Genomic DNA, 20519 nt, shown 5'->3' with positions numbered 1-20519 from the left:
AAATGGCATGAAATTGGCTCTGTAGTGAATGAAATTCTAACTATCTGAAAAGAGTTAGAACACCAGAAAACATTGCTCAAGTCAAGGAAAGCCTGAAACGAAGTCCGACAAAATCTCAGCGCTTTTTATCTGTGCAACGGGGAATTAAGAGATTGTCATGTTGAAACATTATCGAAAAGGACCTGCATCTGTATCTTTACAAATTTATTGCTGTGCGTGCGTTAAAGCACCCAGACGAATCTTTGCGTGTTGAGTTCTGCCCGTGAAGTGGAGTCAGGAATTTTGGATCCTCGGTTTTTCATTTCTTCAAGATGAGGCCATTTCCAGCATCTTCTGAAATGTTCATTAACAAGGGTCAATCCTGCATCGGTCTTAATTGTAAATATTTTCTGGGCCAATTTTATTTTTCCCACCTAGTATAGGGGCTCTTTCCCCATCAGTCAAAGTTCTTCTCATCCTCTGACAAACTTGTTTCTGTTTTCCACCTTTATCAGGAGGGTGGGCATCAGCACTCATTGAGGGACCATATTAACAGATCTTCAGTCTTGATATGGGAAGTGTGGAATAAGAGGAAAGGCAGATAAAAATGGGAAAAGCAAAGAGAAAATTATTAACAGATAAAGATGAATACATGTGAAAAAAGGACTAGGAACACAGGGCAAACACAGAAGGAGATCTCAAGGACCAATATAAGTTTCATACATTAATATAGAAGTAATAATTGTCAATATCATCTCTATTACAGGTCATTACTAGGAGGTGTGGAAGATGTAGGTTTCCACTATTTGTTATCTCTGCACTGTGGTTAGCTCCATGCTAGGCACTTCTGCTTCTGAGAAGTAACCTGGAACTCATTTCTGTTTTACATTGATTGATTGAACCCCAGGAGCATGTATCTCTCCAAAGGTGGAAGACGCACTTTTTTGGCTTCCTGATGAGGAACTGAACCCATGTCTTTTACGGTAAACCAGGAGCACCTTGGGAACTCACATTTAAAAATAGTAGTAATAAAAGATTTTTGAGACCTTTGAATGTTCCTTAGCTGATGCTTTAAATTTCTAGTAATGTCTTGCAAAACAAAATACATACATGCCTACACAGTGAGCTGATAACATAAAAATTGCATGTCTCTGGACAGTATTTCCTGATCATTACTTATGTTCTCTGACCACTAATACACTGTAAGAGTTCATGCATTCTTTAAAACCTGTAAATTACTGTCGATCAAATTTTGCCATCAAGATATATTTTCTTCTGTCTATTTGAAGTGAAAACTAGTGAATATTTTTGATCAGAAACTTTACAGTATTTTATGATCTAATCTCATACATCTCATACAGCAAAATACAGAAATGAAGATTCAGTGATTATAAGATACAAATGGGAATGATACACAAAGCTTGGTTTGAATTGTATGTTTTTATTGGAAATTGAAATGCAGAAACCGACCTTTTCCTCTTTGTTGTCATCAATGGGAAAGAGATATTTGTCTAGGAGGTCTTGCCAGAACTGTCTCTCTGCTGTTGAAATATAGTCCACTTCTCCTTTCTTTAATTCACGATCTTCTATCCAGTATGGATTCACGAGATCATCTCGTTCCTGTTTTGGTTCTGAAATAAATACATAGTTCAATTAAGAGGAATTAGAACACTAAAAACAAAAAAGTTGACTTTTTTTTTTTTTTAGATTTTCATCCCACAAAGAAATTTACTATTTTGTGATAATGGTGTGCGGTTCCTGGAGTGGTCTGGTGCAGGTCTTTTGAGTTGATACCTATAAGCAACCTGCTTCTCTGGGAGAATAGGACCCTACCTATGATTAATTCTAATTGGATTAACCAATTAAGGTTAAAATCTGTGACCCAGCTGGACATCGAACTGGGGACCTCGTGAACTAAAGGCCAGCTTACTAACCATTTAGCCATAGAGCTGGGCAATTTTGTGATTAAATTGGTCTACTTCTAATTAATTTTTCTTTTTACAATTTGCTTTACATTGCACCGACACAATAGCAACAATGGGATAGAAAATGGCAAGAAAGCAACTGTGGCCTTAACACGTTGAGTGCCAGACCGATTTTCATAGGATTGCCGTCTAGTGCCGTGAGCTAATAACATCGAGGTACTCCTTGGTGCCAAAACGTTCACGGGCTTAACCAAGCAATTGATCGCTGAAATGAGGATGTATTTATGATATGTTAGGTTAACTTATTACATATATTAGGTAATATATTGCGACCCCATATGGGTCATACTTATACAGTAGTTACTGTCCCAACGCTCGGTCATATTTACCTTTTCCTTTGCAGGGACGCATTATATGCTGTTGATTGTGAGAGATGTGTTAGCTTGTTCATAGTGGATCGGTAAAAATATACGATCCCCGATTTTAGGTCAGGAAATTTTCGTATAAAATATAGTTATATTAAGTAGTGAAAATCATGTGAATTTGGTAAATTAGGATTTAACAGAATAATATTATAAGAAGAATTAGTAGTTACAGAATATTGGATAAGTCTCTAATTTTGTTTGTATAACTTTTAATTTGAGTAAGAGAACCTAGCAGCGATGATTGTGCAACATGGGAAACTAGTGACAATGTCACTGAAGACGGTCATAATCATTGCAACAGCTGGCTTGGAAACCCGAAGTACAGTGGAGAAATGTATGCTGAAGACTGTAATTCATCAATGTGAATGAATGTGCGAGATTGCTATTTCCTCTGTACTGGGTTCAAAGTCACTGTAACTATATACTTCGTCTACATCATCGTCTGACTTGATCGATATATCGTCCAGACTATCTGCACTAAGTCTTTTACTGCTCGAAATACTCATAACGACTTAAAAAAGAAAAGGAAACTCGCAGTACTGCACACTTACATAAACAATCCGTGCGCAAGATAGACAATGACTTTGTCACCCTACAAAATACTTTTGACGTAACCATATGGGGTTCCGCCAAAACAGGAATTGAGGAATGGAAGGTGGACTATGCACGTACTTAAATAGATGACTAGCAGATGGCAGGAAGAGATTTTATACAGCTTTGAACCACGTACTTACTGCGCACCCAAATGGATTTGCACAGTTCTCGATTTAGAGCGAATGTACGACCCCATATGGGGAGGTGAAGTTCAAAAACTTGACTACTCTTACGTACCCAAATGGGGTCACTTGGCACTCAGTGTGTTAAGGTACAGCTCTAGCATTTGCCTGGTGTCAAAATAGAAAATCATGGTAAACCATCTTTGGGGCTGCCGACAGTGAGGTTTGAACTCACTAGCCCCCGAATGCAACCTGGCAGCTAGGTGGCCTAAACCACACAGCCACTCACTTGGTTGATTCTGATTATTATTAAATTTAGAAGGCAAAAGAGATTTTCACTTTCAGCTTTTGACAATCTCAAAAATAGCAGTTCATATCTTTTTCCACTTTCACAGTTTCATACTGTTGATAAAATTTAAAATAGTAATGCTGTTTCATCTTGAAGAAAATTGTACTATTTCAAGGAGTTGCAGTATATTTATGAAAGTAATAACTGGAATGTAGAAAGGAGAATTTAAGCAAATGTTGAGAAAAATCTAAAGGCTAGGAATTATTTAGTATGTATTCTTTTAATACACAAACATGCTGCAAAGAATAATACAGTTTCTCCTTACCAGATGTAACAGTCTCGCTGTCTTCATCATGAATCTGATCTTCTTCAGCAGGATCTTCAGCAAGGGATCCCAGATGGTCAGCTCGACTGTTTACCGAGACCGTACGTCTTCGTCCATTGATGTGGCCAGTAGGATCCAGTACCCTGCGTATCAATCACTATTTTAGTAAGCAGTTGATATCTTACAATAATTTATCAGTTTGTATTTGAGAACATTCTCACTAAATAGTAAACTAACTTCACATGCTTTGTTTGTCCTGTCTTTTACAACTGTATTCATAATTTTGTGGTGAAAAGCCAAAAGTTGATATGTCCAAAATCTGCTATTTTTTAATTTTGTCAGATGCTGATGTTATTTCCTGTGTCCATATTCTATTATAGTAACAGAATAAATGACAATGGCAAGTAATGATATGTTTGAGCATTACATTTTATGGTTTGCCAAAACATGATATGTTTCATGTATCAAGTTTTGGCAAGATTATTATGTTTTGTCAATACATGATAGTTCTGTTTATCTCAATGTAGGTTTCCATTGTTGTTCAGAATGTTTTGTGTGTTTCTCACAACTTATTCTGAGACTTGTGGTGTACAAAACCGGAATATAAATATGGCAGTTATTTAGTGTTGCAGTTGAAAGCCACCCCTCTCTGGAAATTATAAATCAAAACTTTCTGTTGGCTGGTCGTACCCATCTTGAGTGTGATATGGACCACACTCGGATATAACGCCCAAAGAAACACAATCCATTTGAAATATGGTACCCAGAGATTAGTATAATTTTGTATGTTCTGTGAGAGGGAAGGTGCCAATGAAAGTTACTGCGATGGAACAGAATTATTTGTACTCTTATTCATATTTTCTGACAAATAAATTCATTAAACAGATGAAGGATACAGAGGGTAATACTGTGAAGTGGTTACAAATTAAATGGCAGCGATACAAAGAATTTGGAGTTGTAGAATTTAAATACACCCTTGATCCAGATGTACCGTTTCAGGTTATAGACCTAAGGTGGAATAAAAGAGGAAGACCATCAACTATCCACATTCTTCAAACTTATTTCAGGTCGCCTCCAATCAGTCAAAAGAAGAAAAATGACCTTTTATCACTGTTACATCTCCCCAGTCCAGAATGTCACAATTTCTATCAAAATTTAGCCACTAGTCATTCTGCATCAGATAATGTTCTTCCATGTTCTGATTCTTCTTCTTCATCATCATCATCATCATCATCATCATCATCATCATCATCATCATCATCAAAAGAGAATTTAATCAGTGTTTTCCCTCAACCTATGTCGATATGAAAAGAAACTGAAGTTCAACAATGTTTTCAGTGATATAATGTCAGAATTGGAGGTTTAAATCTTTAAATTTACAGTAAAAGAGAAAAACTACAATTTCAGTCAAGGTTATTATGTTTGTTTTAAAGTGTACGTGGATTTGTTTAGAATACATCTTAGTAACTTGATATATCAAATATGTAGCATGACTTCATGTGCCAGAACTTGATATGTCTATTTATGCCCTTGTGTCAATACACTCCTTCACTTATTGATGTGTGTTGTGTATGTTGGGTATTCAGCCCGAAGGCTGGTTTGATCCCCTGCAGCTCCGCCAACAGCTGTCATAAATAGCCTAGGCGTCACTGAAGAGGCGTACTAGGGGAAATGAGGAGTGAGGTAGTTTCCTGTTGCTTTCCTCACTGAGCCAGCCATTGCTATTACATATCAGTCTGCCAAGCCCACTGAAATGCATGCACCAACCGACCCTATGAGCAATATTTTCACACCATTGCAAGCCGTCCACTTCATGACTGTATTGTTGATTTTCACACCATTCATAACAGAGACTGGCTGCATAAGGAATGGTATTACTAGCATCACTTATACCTCAGTAACTTCCATTTGTCAAAGCCAAGGATGAGACTGAGACAGGTCAATGAAAGTAACAAATTTGATATAGCCCATACCAGAAGACATAGTGCACTGTATTATCCGCACACTTTATCTTGGTGCATTTACACCCTAGTGCGGAATCGGTCGACCTCGGCGATCTTCGAGATTTGTACTGGCAACCTTTGAAACACAAACTATGAATCGCTTAAGCATCGTTGTGCAACATCTGCCGTACACTTTACGTACTAGTACTGTTGTTGTTTACACAACAAAGCCAAAGTATAGAATTCATGCTAGGAACAAGATTTGCATCGAGAAATGTTTTATAATGTTATATAGTGTGTATGTGACATAGTTGTTGGCTTAAGATGATAACGGTTTAGATATTTCATATCGATCAATCATATTCTCGATTCAATTCAGATTTCATTTTCATTCAGTTGGCAGCACAGGCAGCACTATCGATACCGGGACAGCTCCCTCCTTACTCCTCAACCCCGTACACAAATGCACCAAGATAAAGTGTGCGGATAATAAACACTACATCTCGCCAGCAAAAGGCTTCACTTATTGATATAAAATGTATTTATTGCGTTTTACAATATATTGGTTTACAAGTTCCTACAGTTTGAAGGTAATAAATCCAGTTATGTATTTTACATTGCCATGTAAAATGTAAAATTTGAATTTCATTTTCTGAAAAGTTTCATTTTTAACATATCAACTTCTGGCTTTTCATCACAGAATTAATGTTGTATCTTTCCTTTTCCTCTATTCATCCATCTTTATTATCATACACTTTTCACTTCAAGACTGAGACCCTGTCAAAAAAAAAAAAAAAAAAACTTTGTGTGTGCTGAAGCCCACTCTTCTGACAAAGCTGGGAAATAGAAACAAGCTCGTCAGAGAAGAAATAGATGTGGAAGAAGTGGGATTTTTGTGGAGAAAGCTCATCTGTGTGAAGATGCAGAGAATGTCCTTTTCCTTTTATGTTTTTATATTTGTCCTAATCTCCTCTTTTTATTGTTCCCTCTTCCCACATTGATCTGTTGTTATGTTTATCCTATTATATGTTCATTTTTCTGTACATGACTTGGCTTCATATACTATTAACCGTGATATTCCTAGCAGCAGGCATGTGCTACAAGATGTAGTGGCTCAGACCAAACTAGTGGTTTTATCTAGTTTCAGTTTGGTGGTGGTATTTGAAGGTGCTCAGTATCCTTTTGCTCTGTCGATATGAATGGCCGAAGTGCACTAGTAGGTTGCTCCTTTGTAGTTTTCACCGATAACAATGAAGAATTCAGCAGAGGTTACAAACTTACTGCTACAACTACTGTTTTTCAATCCCATCTATTTGCTCTAGAATAGGCTGGCAGATACTGTTCTGATTTTGAGATATATAGTGATTCTCAGGCCTCAGTCAAAGCAGTTAGATATAAATACAATTCCAACCCGATTACTGTGAACAGCAGAAGATCAGTTCTGAATAGCTCCTCACTTATATGCATCACTTGGATCAAGGGCTATGCAAGGATAGAAGGTAATGAAGCAGACCAGCTTGTCAAAAGGATTTATAGCTTCAACACAATTCCTTTAGCTTTTGTTAAAAGAGAACTTCATAAGGAAAGCATAATTGAACGGAATATGGTTTGGATCAGCAGTGAAAACAACAACATGAGAAATCTCTTTTTTCAAACAGTGTTCCAGCAATTCAAATCCAAATTCTTCAAGGAGTCTTACATCTCTAGCCAGTTAATTAGTGGACATGGCAAGTTCAAAAGTTATTTCCAGAGATTCAGAATACAGGTAGCAGACAACTACCAGTGTCAGTGCAGAAATGTCGAGCAAACGGTTGCACACCTTTTGTTCAAATGTACATTACATCATGGCAAAGGACGCAAACTAGTAGCTCATTTGAACTACTGTGACGCGGTTAGGGAAGCGCAGCTGTGAGTTTGCATCCGGGATAGTGGGTTTGAACCCCACTGTCGGTAGCCCTGAAGATGGTTTTCTGTGGTTTTCCATTTTCACACCAGGCACGGCTGCTTCCTTCTCATTCCTAGGCCTTTCCTATCCCATCGTTGCTAGAAGACCTATCTGTGTCGGTGCGACATAAAGCAAAAAAAAAAAAAACCCAGTGAAATTCACTTCTCACCACTACTTAGAGATGTATTTTCCAAATTGTGTTGTTCCTTTGGTTTTGTGAGTTACTTGGAGCAACTATTTAAACAACTGTAATATCTGAGTATTTTATGTAAAAGTTCATTATATTTTGTAAAACTGTAACCCTAACATACCTTTTTGTGTGATTGGGTTATGTATATCAGAGATTCAATAATAATAATAATAATAATAATAATAATAATAATAATAATAATAATAATATAATAATAATAATCCACCCAGATGTTGGTAGATCTTGTCTCCAAAAACCTTTCAAGTAGAAGGGTGTAAAAAGCAATAATAGAATGTCTAAATTGATGAGCAAGCAGCCAGATGGTGTCAAATTAAAATGCTTGCACACATAGCTGAGGCCATACTATTATTAGAGTCAGGATACCACTTGCTACAGAATGGGAGTGGGAATCTCGGACATATTCCGAGTAATGGCACACCTTGTGTTTAGGCAGCTAGGACTATACAATCCACCAGTGGTCCCTAACCCTGTAGAGGAGAGATCCTTACTTGGACTACGTGTAAGTAGGGTAGCATCCTGCTTCATGAATTTACAGAGCTCAGAACATTTTAAGCAAGCCTCGGACCTATGGGAGTAACGGAGTCCCACTCCCATTTGACACGCGAGGGACTCCTTGGAAACAACCTGGCGAACAGAATGGAATTTGATGGGGAGCTATCTTAATTAATGGGGCTTGTGGAAGAAAGAAAGTAGAACTGGCTGAGTCAGCAAAGAGGATGCATCTGGATGTGCTAGGAGTAAGTGATATTCGGGTAAGGAGGGATAATGAGGAAGAGATTATAAAGTGTACTTGCCGGGTGTTAAAAAGGGAAGGGCCGAATGTAGGGTAGGGCTGTTCGTCAGGAATACTATTTCACGCATCATAGTTTCTGTTAGGCACATAAATGAGCGAATGATATGGGTAGATTTGGCAGTTGGAGGAATTAGGATGAGAATTGTCTCAGTGTATTTGCCATGTGAGGGGGCAGATGAGGATGAAATTGACAAGTTTTATGAAGCATTGAGTGACATCATAGTCAGGGTCAAGAGCAAGGATAGGATAGTGCTAATGGCCAATTTCAGTGCAAGAGTTGGAAATAGAATTGAAGGATACGAAAGGGTGATTGGTAAATGTGGGGAAGATATGGAAGCTAATAGGAATGGGAAGCATTTGCTGGACTTTTGTGCTAGTATTGGATTAGCAGTTATGAATACATTCTTCAAGCATAAGGCTATTCACCACTACACATGGGAGGGTAGGGGTACCAGATCTTTAATAGACTATATCTTAACCGACTTCGAATTCAGGAAATCTGTTAGGAATGTATTGGTTTATTTGGGATTTTTCGATGATACAGACCACTATCTGATCTGTAGTGAACTAAGTATCTCTAGGCCTAGGATAGAGAAAGTGAAATCTGTCTGCAAACGAATAAGGGTAGAAAATCTCCAGAACAAGGAAATTAGACAGAATTACATGAACATGATTAGTGAGATGTTCAGAACAGTGGACAGTAAGCAGGTTAAGGATATGGAAAGAGAATGGGTGGAATACAGGGATGTTGTAGTAGAAACAGCAAGCAAATGCCTAGGAACAGCTGTGTGTAAAGATGGGATAAAGCGAACATCTTGGTGGAAAAATGAAGTGAGAGCAGTTTGTAAATGTAAAAAGAAGGCTTATAAGAAATGGCTCCTAACAAGGGTTGATGCGGACAGGGAATTATACATAGATGAAAGAAACAGAGCGAAACAAATAGTTGTTGAATCCAAAAAGAAGTTGTGGGAAGATTTTGGTTATAACGTGGAAATCTCTCTGGACAGTAATGAAGAATCTTAGGAAGGGAGGCAAAAAGGAAATGAATAGTGTTTATGGCAATTCAGGTGAACTCGTAATAGATCCCAGGGAGTCACTGGACAGGTGGAGGGAATATTTTGAAGATCTTCTCAGCGTAAAAAGAAGTCTTCCTGGTGGTGTCGCGAACAACTGAGCTCATGGGGAGAAGGAAAATGATGTTGGTGAAATTATGCTTGAGGAAGTGGAAAGGATCGTAAATAAACTCCATTGTCATACAGCAGCAGGAATAGATGAAATTAGACCTGAAATGGTGAATTATAGTGGGAAGGTAGGGATGAAATGGAGTGTTGGTAAGTTACGTTCAGATTGGACAAAAGCTTAATTGCACCTATCTATAAGGAAGGGAACAGGAAGGATTGCAACAACTATCGAGGTATCGCATTGATTAGTACAGTATTCCAGGCAAAGTATTCACAGGCATCTTGGAAAGGAGGATGCGATCAGTCGTTGAGAGGAAGTTGGATGAAAACCAGTGTGGTTTTAGACCATAGAGGGGCTGTCAGATCAGATTTTCAGTATGCGCCAGGTAACTGAAAAATGCTATGAGAGGAATAGAGGGAAAAGATGTTCACCATACTGGGGGACTATGGGATTAAAGGTAAATTATTAAAATAAATCAAAGGCATTTATATTGACAATTGGGCTGCAGTGAGAATTGATGGTAGAATGAGTTCTTGGTTCTGGTTTTAGACAAGGCTGTAATCTTTCACCTGTGTTGTTCGTAGTTTTCATGGATCATCTGCTGAAAGGTGTAAAGTGGCAGGGAGGGATTCATTTAGGTGGAAATGTAGTAAGCGGTCTGGCCTATGCTGACGACTAGGTCTTAATGGCAGATTGTGCCAAAACCCTGCATTCTAATATCTTGGAACTTGAAAATAGGTGCAATGAGTATGGTATGAAAATTATTTCGAAGATTAAATTGATGCCAGTAGGTAAGAAATTCAACAGAATTGAATGTCATATTGGTGATGTAAAGCTGGAACAGGTAAATAATTTCAAGTATTTAGGATGTGTGTTTTCCAAGGATGGTATAGTAAGTGAGATTGAATGAAGTTGCAGTAAAGGTAATGCGGTGAGCTCGCTGTTGTGATCAACAATATTCTGTAAGAAAGAAGTCAGCTCCTGGACGAAACTATTTTCACATTGGTCTGTTTTCAGATCAACTTTGCTGTACAGTAGCGAAAACTGGGTGGACTCAGGATATCTTATTCATAAGTTAGAAGTAACAGGCAGGTGGAAACAATGACTGAAGGGTACTCAGAATGAGGAGATAAAGGCTAAGTTAGGAATTAACTTAATGGATGAAGCTGTACGCATAAACCGGCTTCAGTGGTGGGGTCATGTGAGGCGAATGGAGGAGGATAGGTTACTGTAGAGAGTAATGGACTCTGTTGTGGCGGGTGAGAGAAGTAGAGGGAGACCAAGACGACAGTGGTTAGACTCAGTTTCTAACAATTGAAAGATAAGAGGTATAGACCTAAATGAGGCCACAGAACTTGTTACAAATAGGGGATTGTGGCGAGGTTTAGTAAATTCACAGAGGATCGCAGACTAAACGCTGAAAGGTATAACAGTCTTCAATGATGTGTTATTATTATTATTATTATTATTATTATGATTATTATTATTATTATTATTATTATTATTATTATTATTATTATTATTATCATCATCATCATATTTTTCCTACTTGATGCTAAGCTCTGTATCAAGCTGAATAAAATACAGTACTCACTCAAAACTCAAGCTAAAGCAGACCCTAAGATTTTTGATAGCAACCAAATTAAGTGGCTGGAAGAAAGTTGACTCCTTCAAAATTTCAGCGTACAGAAGGATGCTAAGAATTTCATGGACAGAACGTCATAGCAATGTATTGATCTTAGAACAAGTAAAATTTGCAAACTGACTTTCTTCCAGAATTAGTAGAAGTTATCGGAAATGCTTTGGTCATCTTATGTGCACAATGAACGTCCTTGAAGAGCTTATAGTTATTGGAAAGGTAAAAGAGAAGTGATCTAGAGGATGGAGAACTACACAGTGGTTGGTTCAACTGGTTTCATTAATGCCGTACTTGTAGCCTGGAAAATAACAGTCGAGACAGCATCATCATAATGCCATTACACTCTTAAGAGAGAAGATATGGAAAGAGAGAGATTACTGTTATTAATATTATTATTATCATAAGCATGTGCCGAAATTCAAATTCTTAAGGATAGCTTACACAGTGCCACTAGGTTTTGGAACTAATATCATGAAAGTAATTACGTGGCTGGTTTTTATGTAGGGATACAAGGGAATAATATGGTTTTGTGATACCTCCTGAATTTAACTTCAATATTATCGATTTATATCAATTTATAAATGATGCTCACATCTTTCCTGTGAATGTGGTTGGTGATACTAAAGGCTAAGAAAGAAGAAACAAGAGAATTTGGAATAGAGAATGGATAAATAGAAGTTTACATATTGGGAACCTCGTTGAACAGAATGCCACTTCACTAACCATTCAGCGAAGTAGTCAGACAAGTATTTCAAAATTATGTACACATTATCATTGCATATGTTCTTCTGTGACCTGTCAGTATCTGGACAGATTTTTTGAATGTCTGACCTTTGGCATTCCAGTATCAGAAATTATAAGAAAGGTTCTAGGTTTGAGTTATTAGATAGTACCTCTCGACAGTGTCCAGCCGCTTGTTAATACTGTTCAGAGCTTCTTCAATAGATATCAAGTGCTGCTTCTCGTCAATAGACTTGGGGTGAGTACAGAGAATACACTTGAATAATCCAGCCAGAGAAATTTCGATGGAGCCCTCGTCGCTATCATTCTTGCCTCCACCACTGTCTTGCAAGAAGCTCAATAGATTCCTCTGTTTTGCTTTCTTCTTCGCTTCCTCTGCTGCCTTCTTTTCTTCCTCCATTTCCTGTAAAAGTTTGTCAGTATGTTGCATTAGCAAGTAGGTATAAAGTATAATCAAAATTATAATTGTTACTTTTAAGTCCATAATAACATAATTATCTTTCAAGTTCATTGTTCTTTTTTTTTTTCCTTGAACTAAAATATTTGATGACTGTAATTAGTTCATATATAATTGTTAGGCTCTTGAGTCTGCTGAAATTAACTTCGAGTAAATAAATTTATGTATTACACCTGTTACCATATGTTTTCTCTTTCAGGTAGTTTACAAACTTATTTACTCAAAGTTAGTGTCAGCAGACTGAAGAACCTAACTGTTATAAATTAACTGAGTTGAAACTAAAAAGAGATGGCCTCAGACATTACAAATGTAATTGATTCTATAAAAGCACTATATTTGAAATATTCACTAGCATGAAGAGCTGAGAGCAAAAGAAAAATGTTAGAATAACACTCTAGTGAAATTTGGTATAATGTATAGAATGTATAAATGTAGAATCTTTGTACATATTTCTGCATTTTAAAAATTAATCGAAACTAGGTTTGTAGAATTTATGTAATGCTATTATTATTATTATTATTATTATTATTATTATTATTATTATTATTATTATTATTATTATTATTATTATTATTATTATTATTATTATTATTATTATTATTATTATTATAAATTATTATTATTATTATTATAATAAATTATTATTATTATTATTACAAACTGTATTTAGCAGGGCTGAGTGGCTGAGATGGTTAAAGTGTTTCTCAGCCCAAGTTGACAGATTTGATCCTGGCTCAGACCAGTGGTATTTGAAGGTGCTCAAATATGTCATCAACAATGGAAGAAAAAAGCCTTCGCCAGGGGAGGAATTTGAATACGGGCCTCTAACCTCATAGCTAGTACGCTGTGATGATACCAGCCGAAACCCTTGATGTGTGTGTGTTAGACGCTTAAGTCAAATACGGATTTGGCAACACCACCTCGTAAAACCCATTTGAATTCGCCCACGAAGCAATCTGATTGACTAAATTCAGCAGTTGATAAAATGACAATGGCATGAGATATTGAATTATTTTTTCATTTTATTTAACAGTATGACTAAACCTGTAACGCTTATATAACCACTTTATGTTGTTTAACCGAGCTCGATAGCTGCAGTCGCTTAAGTGCGGACAGTATCCAGTATTCGGGAGATAGTAGGTTCGAATCCCACTATCGGCAGCCCTGAAAATGGTTTTCCGTGGTTTCCCATTTTCACATCAGGCAAATGCTGGGGCTGTACCTTAATTAAGTCCACAGCCGCTTCCTTCCCACTCCTAGCCCTTCTCTGTCCCATCGTCGCCATAAGACCTATCTGTGTCAGTGCAACGTAAAGCAACTAGCAAAAAAAAAAAAATGTTGTTTACGACTACCCTCAATACCCTGAACCCATTCAGGATTCAGTCTGAATACTTAACAAAGAATGGACTGTTTGGTCTAACTCCCTTCTTGAAGACAGTAGATTACAACTGAAATTAATTAATTAATTAATTTATTTATTTTTCTTTTCTTTTCTTTTCTTTTCTATTTGCTGAGTAGTGAACCAAGTAGCTAAGGGTGGACAAAATCCAGGTAAAGGGCAGAGTAACTAGAATTGAATCTTGACAGTACATGACCTTACCCTGACCTCTTTCCAATAAACTGAAAATGATAAAAGGAACCACAAGAGAAGCAGTGGTATTGTATTTGGATTCAGCTGTGGTACAACCACACTCTCCTACTTACTTAAGAGGGAAGACCCATTCATTGTATACTTCCGACACCCATCTGACTGTAACACGTGCCGTTACAGAGTGTGGGAACATCTATCTCTGCCGTAATCTAAAACTTCCCAGAACCATGTCCTGGATCATACAAGATCACTAGCAATCAGCAGACCCGTAATCTGTTTTATGACAGTTAAATCCATTGTATCATTTTTAACTGTAACATTTTATTCTACACTGACTGGCAAAATTAATAGATCACTTAAATTTTCAATGGGAACACATGTTAAATTGTGAAACATTTGTTTTATTATTTACATTGATTATTTTCATTAAAAAATTATCTAAGTAACTAACGGTAGAATTAATAGACATAATAACATTACTTACATAATTTTTTCGTGAAAATAATCAATGTAAATTATAAAACTAATGTTTCACAATTTAACATGCTTTTTCCTTCGAAAATTTAAGTGATCCATTAATTCTACCAGTCAGTATAGTAGGTTTTTAAAGCTTTTCTTTTATTGTAAATTAATATTTATTTTTATTTACCCTATATATGTTACAGGTTTTAGCTTTTTAATTTTTATAATACTTATTACTGTTTCTTCAAGTCAATGCCTTACAAATTCTATTGCATTTTTTTGCATTTTAATAATTTTATGGAAGATAAGGTGTTGTGAATCAGATCTATTGGTTATTTTAAGTTCGTATACATAATCATTTTAATTAGTGGGTAAATTTTAATTATCATTCCATCTCATTCCATCAGGGGCTAATGACCTTTCAAAACAAATGTCATCATATCTTATCCTGAGGAATAATTTGTTTTTATCTGTCTGTCTATCAATTATATTTCTTACCTCCTTTGTTTTCTTCTTGTTGGCTGTCTCTCTGGTTCCCCAGGTGACATTGTTAAGGTTAAAGATTGCATACAGAATAAGCAGCAGGTACATGCTAGGAATTGTTACGTAGTAGACAATGCCACAGGGCAAACAGTTTAATTCTTGAGGATGGAGGAGGGCTGCAATTATCATTTCGAGTGCAACCACAAAGAAAAACAGTGATGATGGTGCAAATGGACCATCCTCTTCTATCTGTAGCATGATACCAACCAGTACAGCCATCATCACCAAGCCATAGACTGCACTGATCACCTGTGCTGCAAATAACTGCACAAGTATGGAAGAGTTAGTGGTGTTAGTAAAAGTTCAGAGTCTAGTTTAAAAGCTGAAGCAATAGGCCAACAAGCTGCTTTGTTCCCATGGCTACCGAAGATTGATTACACACATCGTTCACATTATGTTACACCAACACCAACATTATTTTAAATTTACTGTTAATAAAGGAAGTTTTTTATTTTTACAGAGGAGTATCTAAAGGAGAGGCTAGAATAGGAATTTCTTGGTAAGTTAGTGTTCTTGAAAAAATTCTAAGCAAGGACTTGAAAAGCATGTGTCCTCAGGGCTTGATTTCATTCACCCTCATTGGCTGGGTGGTTAATACAGTGAAACCTCATTAGTGCGTTCCTCATTAACACGTTTTCCCGCTTAGCACGTTGTAAATTTGAAGTTATGATTCTCATCATATTAAATCTATATAAAAATACCTCGCTTATCGTGTCGTGAATTTTTGCTATTATTGCTTTGTACAATCACATTTTTCCTAACCCTGAAAATGTTAATTGTCACACCTTATAAAAGATATGTGATTTCCAACTCGGGTAAGAGCCGTCTCAACAGTTGCGTGATTACGGAAAAAGGGCTTAAATTTCTGATCTTCACAGAATAAGTTGCACCTTTGGGTAGCAAGCCGTTAGTCTCACGAATGTTCAGTTTTGCTTGCCAGTTAGCAAAGAGATTGTTGAATAACACAGTGAGCCCATTTGTGCTTATATTTTGCATTTCATTGAGAAGTTAGAAATGTATTTTGTGTTGAGTGGTACAATGAAATGTAGCAAATATTAATCATGTGAAATTGACTAACATGGTGCATATTTGTTTTATGACAGCCTAGTTAATTAAAATTTATAAGACAGTGTACTGGTGTTTGCATCTTTAAGCACGCAGAGGTCGCGAATGTTGAAACTCACACCTTTGAGTTTTGACTTAATAATTCAAGTTGGTTGAAGTTTTGGTCGATTTCAAAATGGCGGCCAATGTCATTCCTTGCAGTTGCACATGGTTGAGCATAACCTCCAATTCATTGTCTGTTTATAAGATTGTGGCCAGAAAATAATGTTCAATAACCCACTGCTCGAAATATTTGTTTTAGAAAGAGTGTGACCTGCAGTAATACTTTTATTATTATTGGCCACCATGCACATGTTTTCATTTTGTCTGGTATTTTTCACACCTTATATTGCACTTGTTAGTTTATAATCCCCAGTGGAAAAGGTTTTCATATTAATTCTCTCGTGTTTTTCCCACACCTTTAATTACTTTCCTCTCATCTCTAGAAATGGTAGATATAGTTCTCACTGTACCTGTGGATACACAACTTAAAATGCCCTCATGTTGGAAAAAATCATATCTAGTGTTTCTGTATCCTTGTTGGATAGTTTTTATTTGTATATTCAGTAGTATGTTCTTTTTTGTTGTCCCCTGCAGAAATGTCTTAATGGGGTTTTACTGTATAATAACTTGGGCTTTTCAGTCTGTCAACACATGCTAAATTTTTAATGATTTGGTGAGCGGCCAATTTAAAAGGGCTACTACCTAAACGAGGTGATCAAGGCGTGCTCATTTCTCCCAGAAGGACATGTATTCAAAGGCAAAAATTTAAAAAACTTCTGGAGAGGCACATGACACTGGAGTTCATTCAGCCTACACTAAAAATCAGTACCAGGTTTATTCATGGGTACAGCTGCCTCAGTGGATCAGTGGAAGGGTGTCTGGCTCATGATTCCATCAATATTTCTATTCTTAACTTTATGTGCCTGGACTGTTGAAAAAGGCATCACTCCCTGCAGTTGTGATTAAGGCTCTCAGGAGCTTAATCACATTTCTGTCAGTTCTTACTATATAATTATCCTGTTCTTCTGCAGCTTTTCTCACATTCTGATAGGCTCATGTTTGCAAACTTGGCCCATGTTTTCTGGCCGGATGCCTTTCTTGATGCAAACCTTATGAGAATGGATGTGTTTACTATTGCATGTTTTTGTGATGGTTGATAGTGTTGTGTGTTGTGGATAAATGAAGAAGAATGTATTGAAACAAATACCCAGTCCCTGAGTCAGAGGAATTATTCAGATGCAGCTAAAATCCCTGATCCAGTGTGAAATCGAACCTGGGACCCTTTGAACTGAAGTCCTGGAAGCAGACCATTCTGCCAAGGAGCCAGTCTTTTGCTGTGTAATTATGCAATTATGTATATGTTCTAGGAAAAACAGTTTATTACATGATATCCATCAACAGTGACATCAGAACTAGCTGAGCACATGTGCTTATGAAAAATTGTCCCTATTGAAGGATAATGAGATCTGTTGGTGGAAAAAGAACAAACATTACTCCAAGGCAAAAAGCAAATCAATAACACAACTAGCTTTCGTGCAGCTGAATTGGAAATTTTGTGGTTATAGTAGCCTACTACTGCCATTAGCATACAGGCGCGCAAAGTGTGTTATTAATATTACCACTGCTGGGTGCATAGTATTATGGTTTAAATGTTTTTAAACTTATCTCAGACTGAAATAGAATACCTTACATGAGTACGTAAATTCTGGAAATGCAGAATTCTTCCCTTATTCAATTTTATTCTCTGAATAGCACACCTCAAATAAACACCTCAGTGAAAGTCTAATATAACTGAAAAGATTCCAGAGGAAAAGTGGGTTTCTCTTCATATTTCTTTGTTTTGTTTGTTGCTGTACCTACTATTGTCTTTTTTTTTTAGTATGGGATAGATGAAGTGCAGCTTTCTGTTCAGTGATTGCTCGTCTTGTTTGGAAAAATCTCTTTCAAAGACTATTAACCACTAACCTGTATTCATGGTATTCCTCAGTAGTTGCTAAAAGCTTAATGTTGCAATTAAGATATATATACTTCTTAGAAAAAGCATTTCGGAGGAGTTACGTTATATTGTCTCAGTAGCAGATCCAACATACAAACACAAAGAGTTGAACACTCAGATGAGGAGATATTGTAGAAATTTATGTGCACAAGGTAGGACATTCATCTTTAGTCCAACCATGTGCTGTGAACTTGTAATTTCAAGTGACAGAAATTTCAGATAATGATTGTAATTTATGAAAAATAGATACATTAATAGGAAGCTGTGCAAGTTAAACTTAGGGAACAGTAGAGATTGTGGGTTAAGAAATGAGGTTAGCTGTTATGAACTTTGAGGTAGTGTTAGGTAATTAATTTAATGATTATACAGAAGAAATTTGTAACCATTCAGGCACCACGTGCTACCTCAGTAGCATGCATACATTCATGCAAACAGGAATAGTGATATAATTGTTTTAGACAAACCTTCTTTGTCTTTTTGGCGGCTACTTCTCGAGTTCCCCATGAGACAACGTTCAAGTTGATGAGCGAGTACAGAATCAAAAGTAGGTACATGGATGGGATTGACAAAAGGTAGATAACGCCAGGAACAATGCACCAGAACTCTTGAGGATGGAGACAGGCTGCTATAAAGAATGAACCAGAGAGGGCGATGAGGAAAATGGCTGACGGTGAACCGATCCCATCCTCGCCCAACTGCAGAGCTGTACCCACAATAACAGCCATCATGATCAGCGCATATGCTGTGGAGAGTATCTGGGCCACTAGAAGCTGAACATACACAAGACTTCAGCACATGGACACACCACAAAACATTTAAAATACAGTTCACAAGCAGCATATAACAGATTGCATTACTGAGGAATAGATGATGGGTTCTATTTCAGGGAGAAGTTGAACATTTATCAAGACCTTGAAACAGCTGTTAAAGTGAAGAAAATCATTTTTCGTAGACCAAGATCAAGGGAACCTGTTACATCACTGACATTGCTTGCCCCAATTCACACAACTGGCAGTCAATACATGTCAAGAAAGTATCCAAATTAAAGCAGTATGGAAACTAAAAAATTATTTTTATCATTACTTGGAAGGGAATTTTTAATTAATTGAAAGAGTAATCAATTATTGCTAATTAAGTGTTATTCAACCATTGGAAGATTAAAAAAACAGGGAAGCTGTCCACAGATTACACAGCACAAGGACAAAAGCTGCTGATGCGTGCAGTAAGCAGGAAAGTTAAAGTTATTTTCATCATACAAAAATCAACCTTTCCTATTTATGAAATTTAAAGAAATTGTTACTGATCCATAATCAAAAGGAAATATATATTTTTTATTACCATTTAAACAATGTCAGTGATATCACTGATGCATACCTGGATGTTTGATTTGCAGACGAAGCAGATGAACATGAAAATAAAAATAGGAATAATATTGTATTGAAAACTCGTCCAGTTGTCTATATGGAAAGCTGCTACGAAGGCTCCTACCAACATAAGGAATATAGTTCCAGGGCCAAGGATTGTACCTCCCATCAGCAAAATCTGAAAAAATACAAAATAACTCAGATTAAAAAAAAGAAGGTACTAAGAGCACAGCTCGAGATCTCATTTGAATAGGACACAGATATTCAGATTGTTTAAAAATTATTTTCACTTCAATAATATGAGTTTAACAACCTCTCTTTTTCTACAGCTGTTAAGGGATGTTAGAGGGCCAGAAAGTGTTTGTTTAAAGTTTAGTCCACTGTCAGGATCTCTTGAATTTAAGCATTCCTAACATGACTCTACTGGGATTCAATTCCACAACCCAGAGCAGCACAAAATATAAGCGCTTCAACCAACTATGCTATGCAGCCAGTTTGAAAATGTTTCCAAAAACGGCCACTGATCCTCTTATGAGAGTAGAAATGATGCCCCAATGGAGGTGAGCTGTGTGTACCATTTTAACCACATACCAGCACCTCTGCCATTCTTAAATTTCTGACAGTATTGCGAATTGATCCTGTGCCCCAGAGAATGGTAGCTAATAGTGCTAGCATGTATGCTACTGAGGCGTACACCAGGGATTAATACTATTCCTATATCCTGTTGTATTTGGACTCCTTAATAGGATGTCTTCATCGAGGAGTGTTTGCTTGTCCATATGAAGCTGGGAAGTAGCTCATCAAAGGCACAGAAGAAAGAGAACAAGGAGAACTGAGAGCTTCGTAGCCATCATAATCACTGAGAACACCTGAAGAGGCCGAACGC

The 20519-nt window shown here is 36.8% G+C and overlaps 1 protein-coding gene and 1 long non-coding RNA gene across 4 annotated transcripts in view; one reads left to right on the top strand and one right to left on the bottom strand.

Annotated features, from left to right (window-relative positions):
• The window catches only part of kkv (hyaluronan synthase-like protein kkv), a 391180-nt gene that overhangs the window by 24930 nt on the left and 345731 nt on the right, over window positions 1-20519 (bottom strand). For 2 of the 3 annotated variants that reach the window (XM_068227201.1, XM_068227202.1), the window contains exons 15-19: window positions 19644-19811; window positions 15122-15430; window positions 12266-12516; window positions 3660-3802; window positions 1450-1610 (exon numbers count right to left, since the gene is read on the bottom strand). In XM_068227201.1, coding sequence (XP_068083302.1) covers window positions 1450-1610; window positions 3660-3802; window positions 12266-12516; window positions 15122-15430; window positions 19644-19811 — 1032 coding nt within the window. Of the gene's footprint in view, window positions 1-1449; window positions 1611-3659; window positions 3803-12265; window positions 12517-15121; window positions 15431-18733; window positions 19040-19643; window positions 19812-20519 lie in introns of all 3 variants that reach the window. The other variant, XM_067145303.2, reaches the window with a different exon arrangement.
• Window positions 1-20519, top strand: part of LOC136871752 (uncharacterized) — a 76184-nt gene that overhangs the window by 54363 nt on the left and 1302 nt on the right. Inside the window, exon 4 of the long non-coding RNA XR_010859813.2 lies at window positions 3663-3824. This is a non-coding gene — a long non-coding RNA (uncharacterized lncRNA). The remainder of the gene's footprint in view (window positions 1-3662; window positions 3825-20519) is intronic.

The sequence above is a fragment of the Anabrus simplex genome, chromosome 4 (assembly GCF_040414725.1).
Source record: "Anabrus simplex isolate iqAnaSimp1 chromosome 4, ASM4041472v1, whole genome shotgun sequence".
Classification (NCBI taxonomy): Eukaryota; Metazoa; Arthropoda; class Insecta; order Orthoptera; family Tettigoniidae; genus Anabrus; species Anabrus simplex.
Note: the sequence above shows the minus strand (reverse complement) of the source record. Positions and strands in the feature narration are given on the sequence as shown.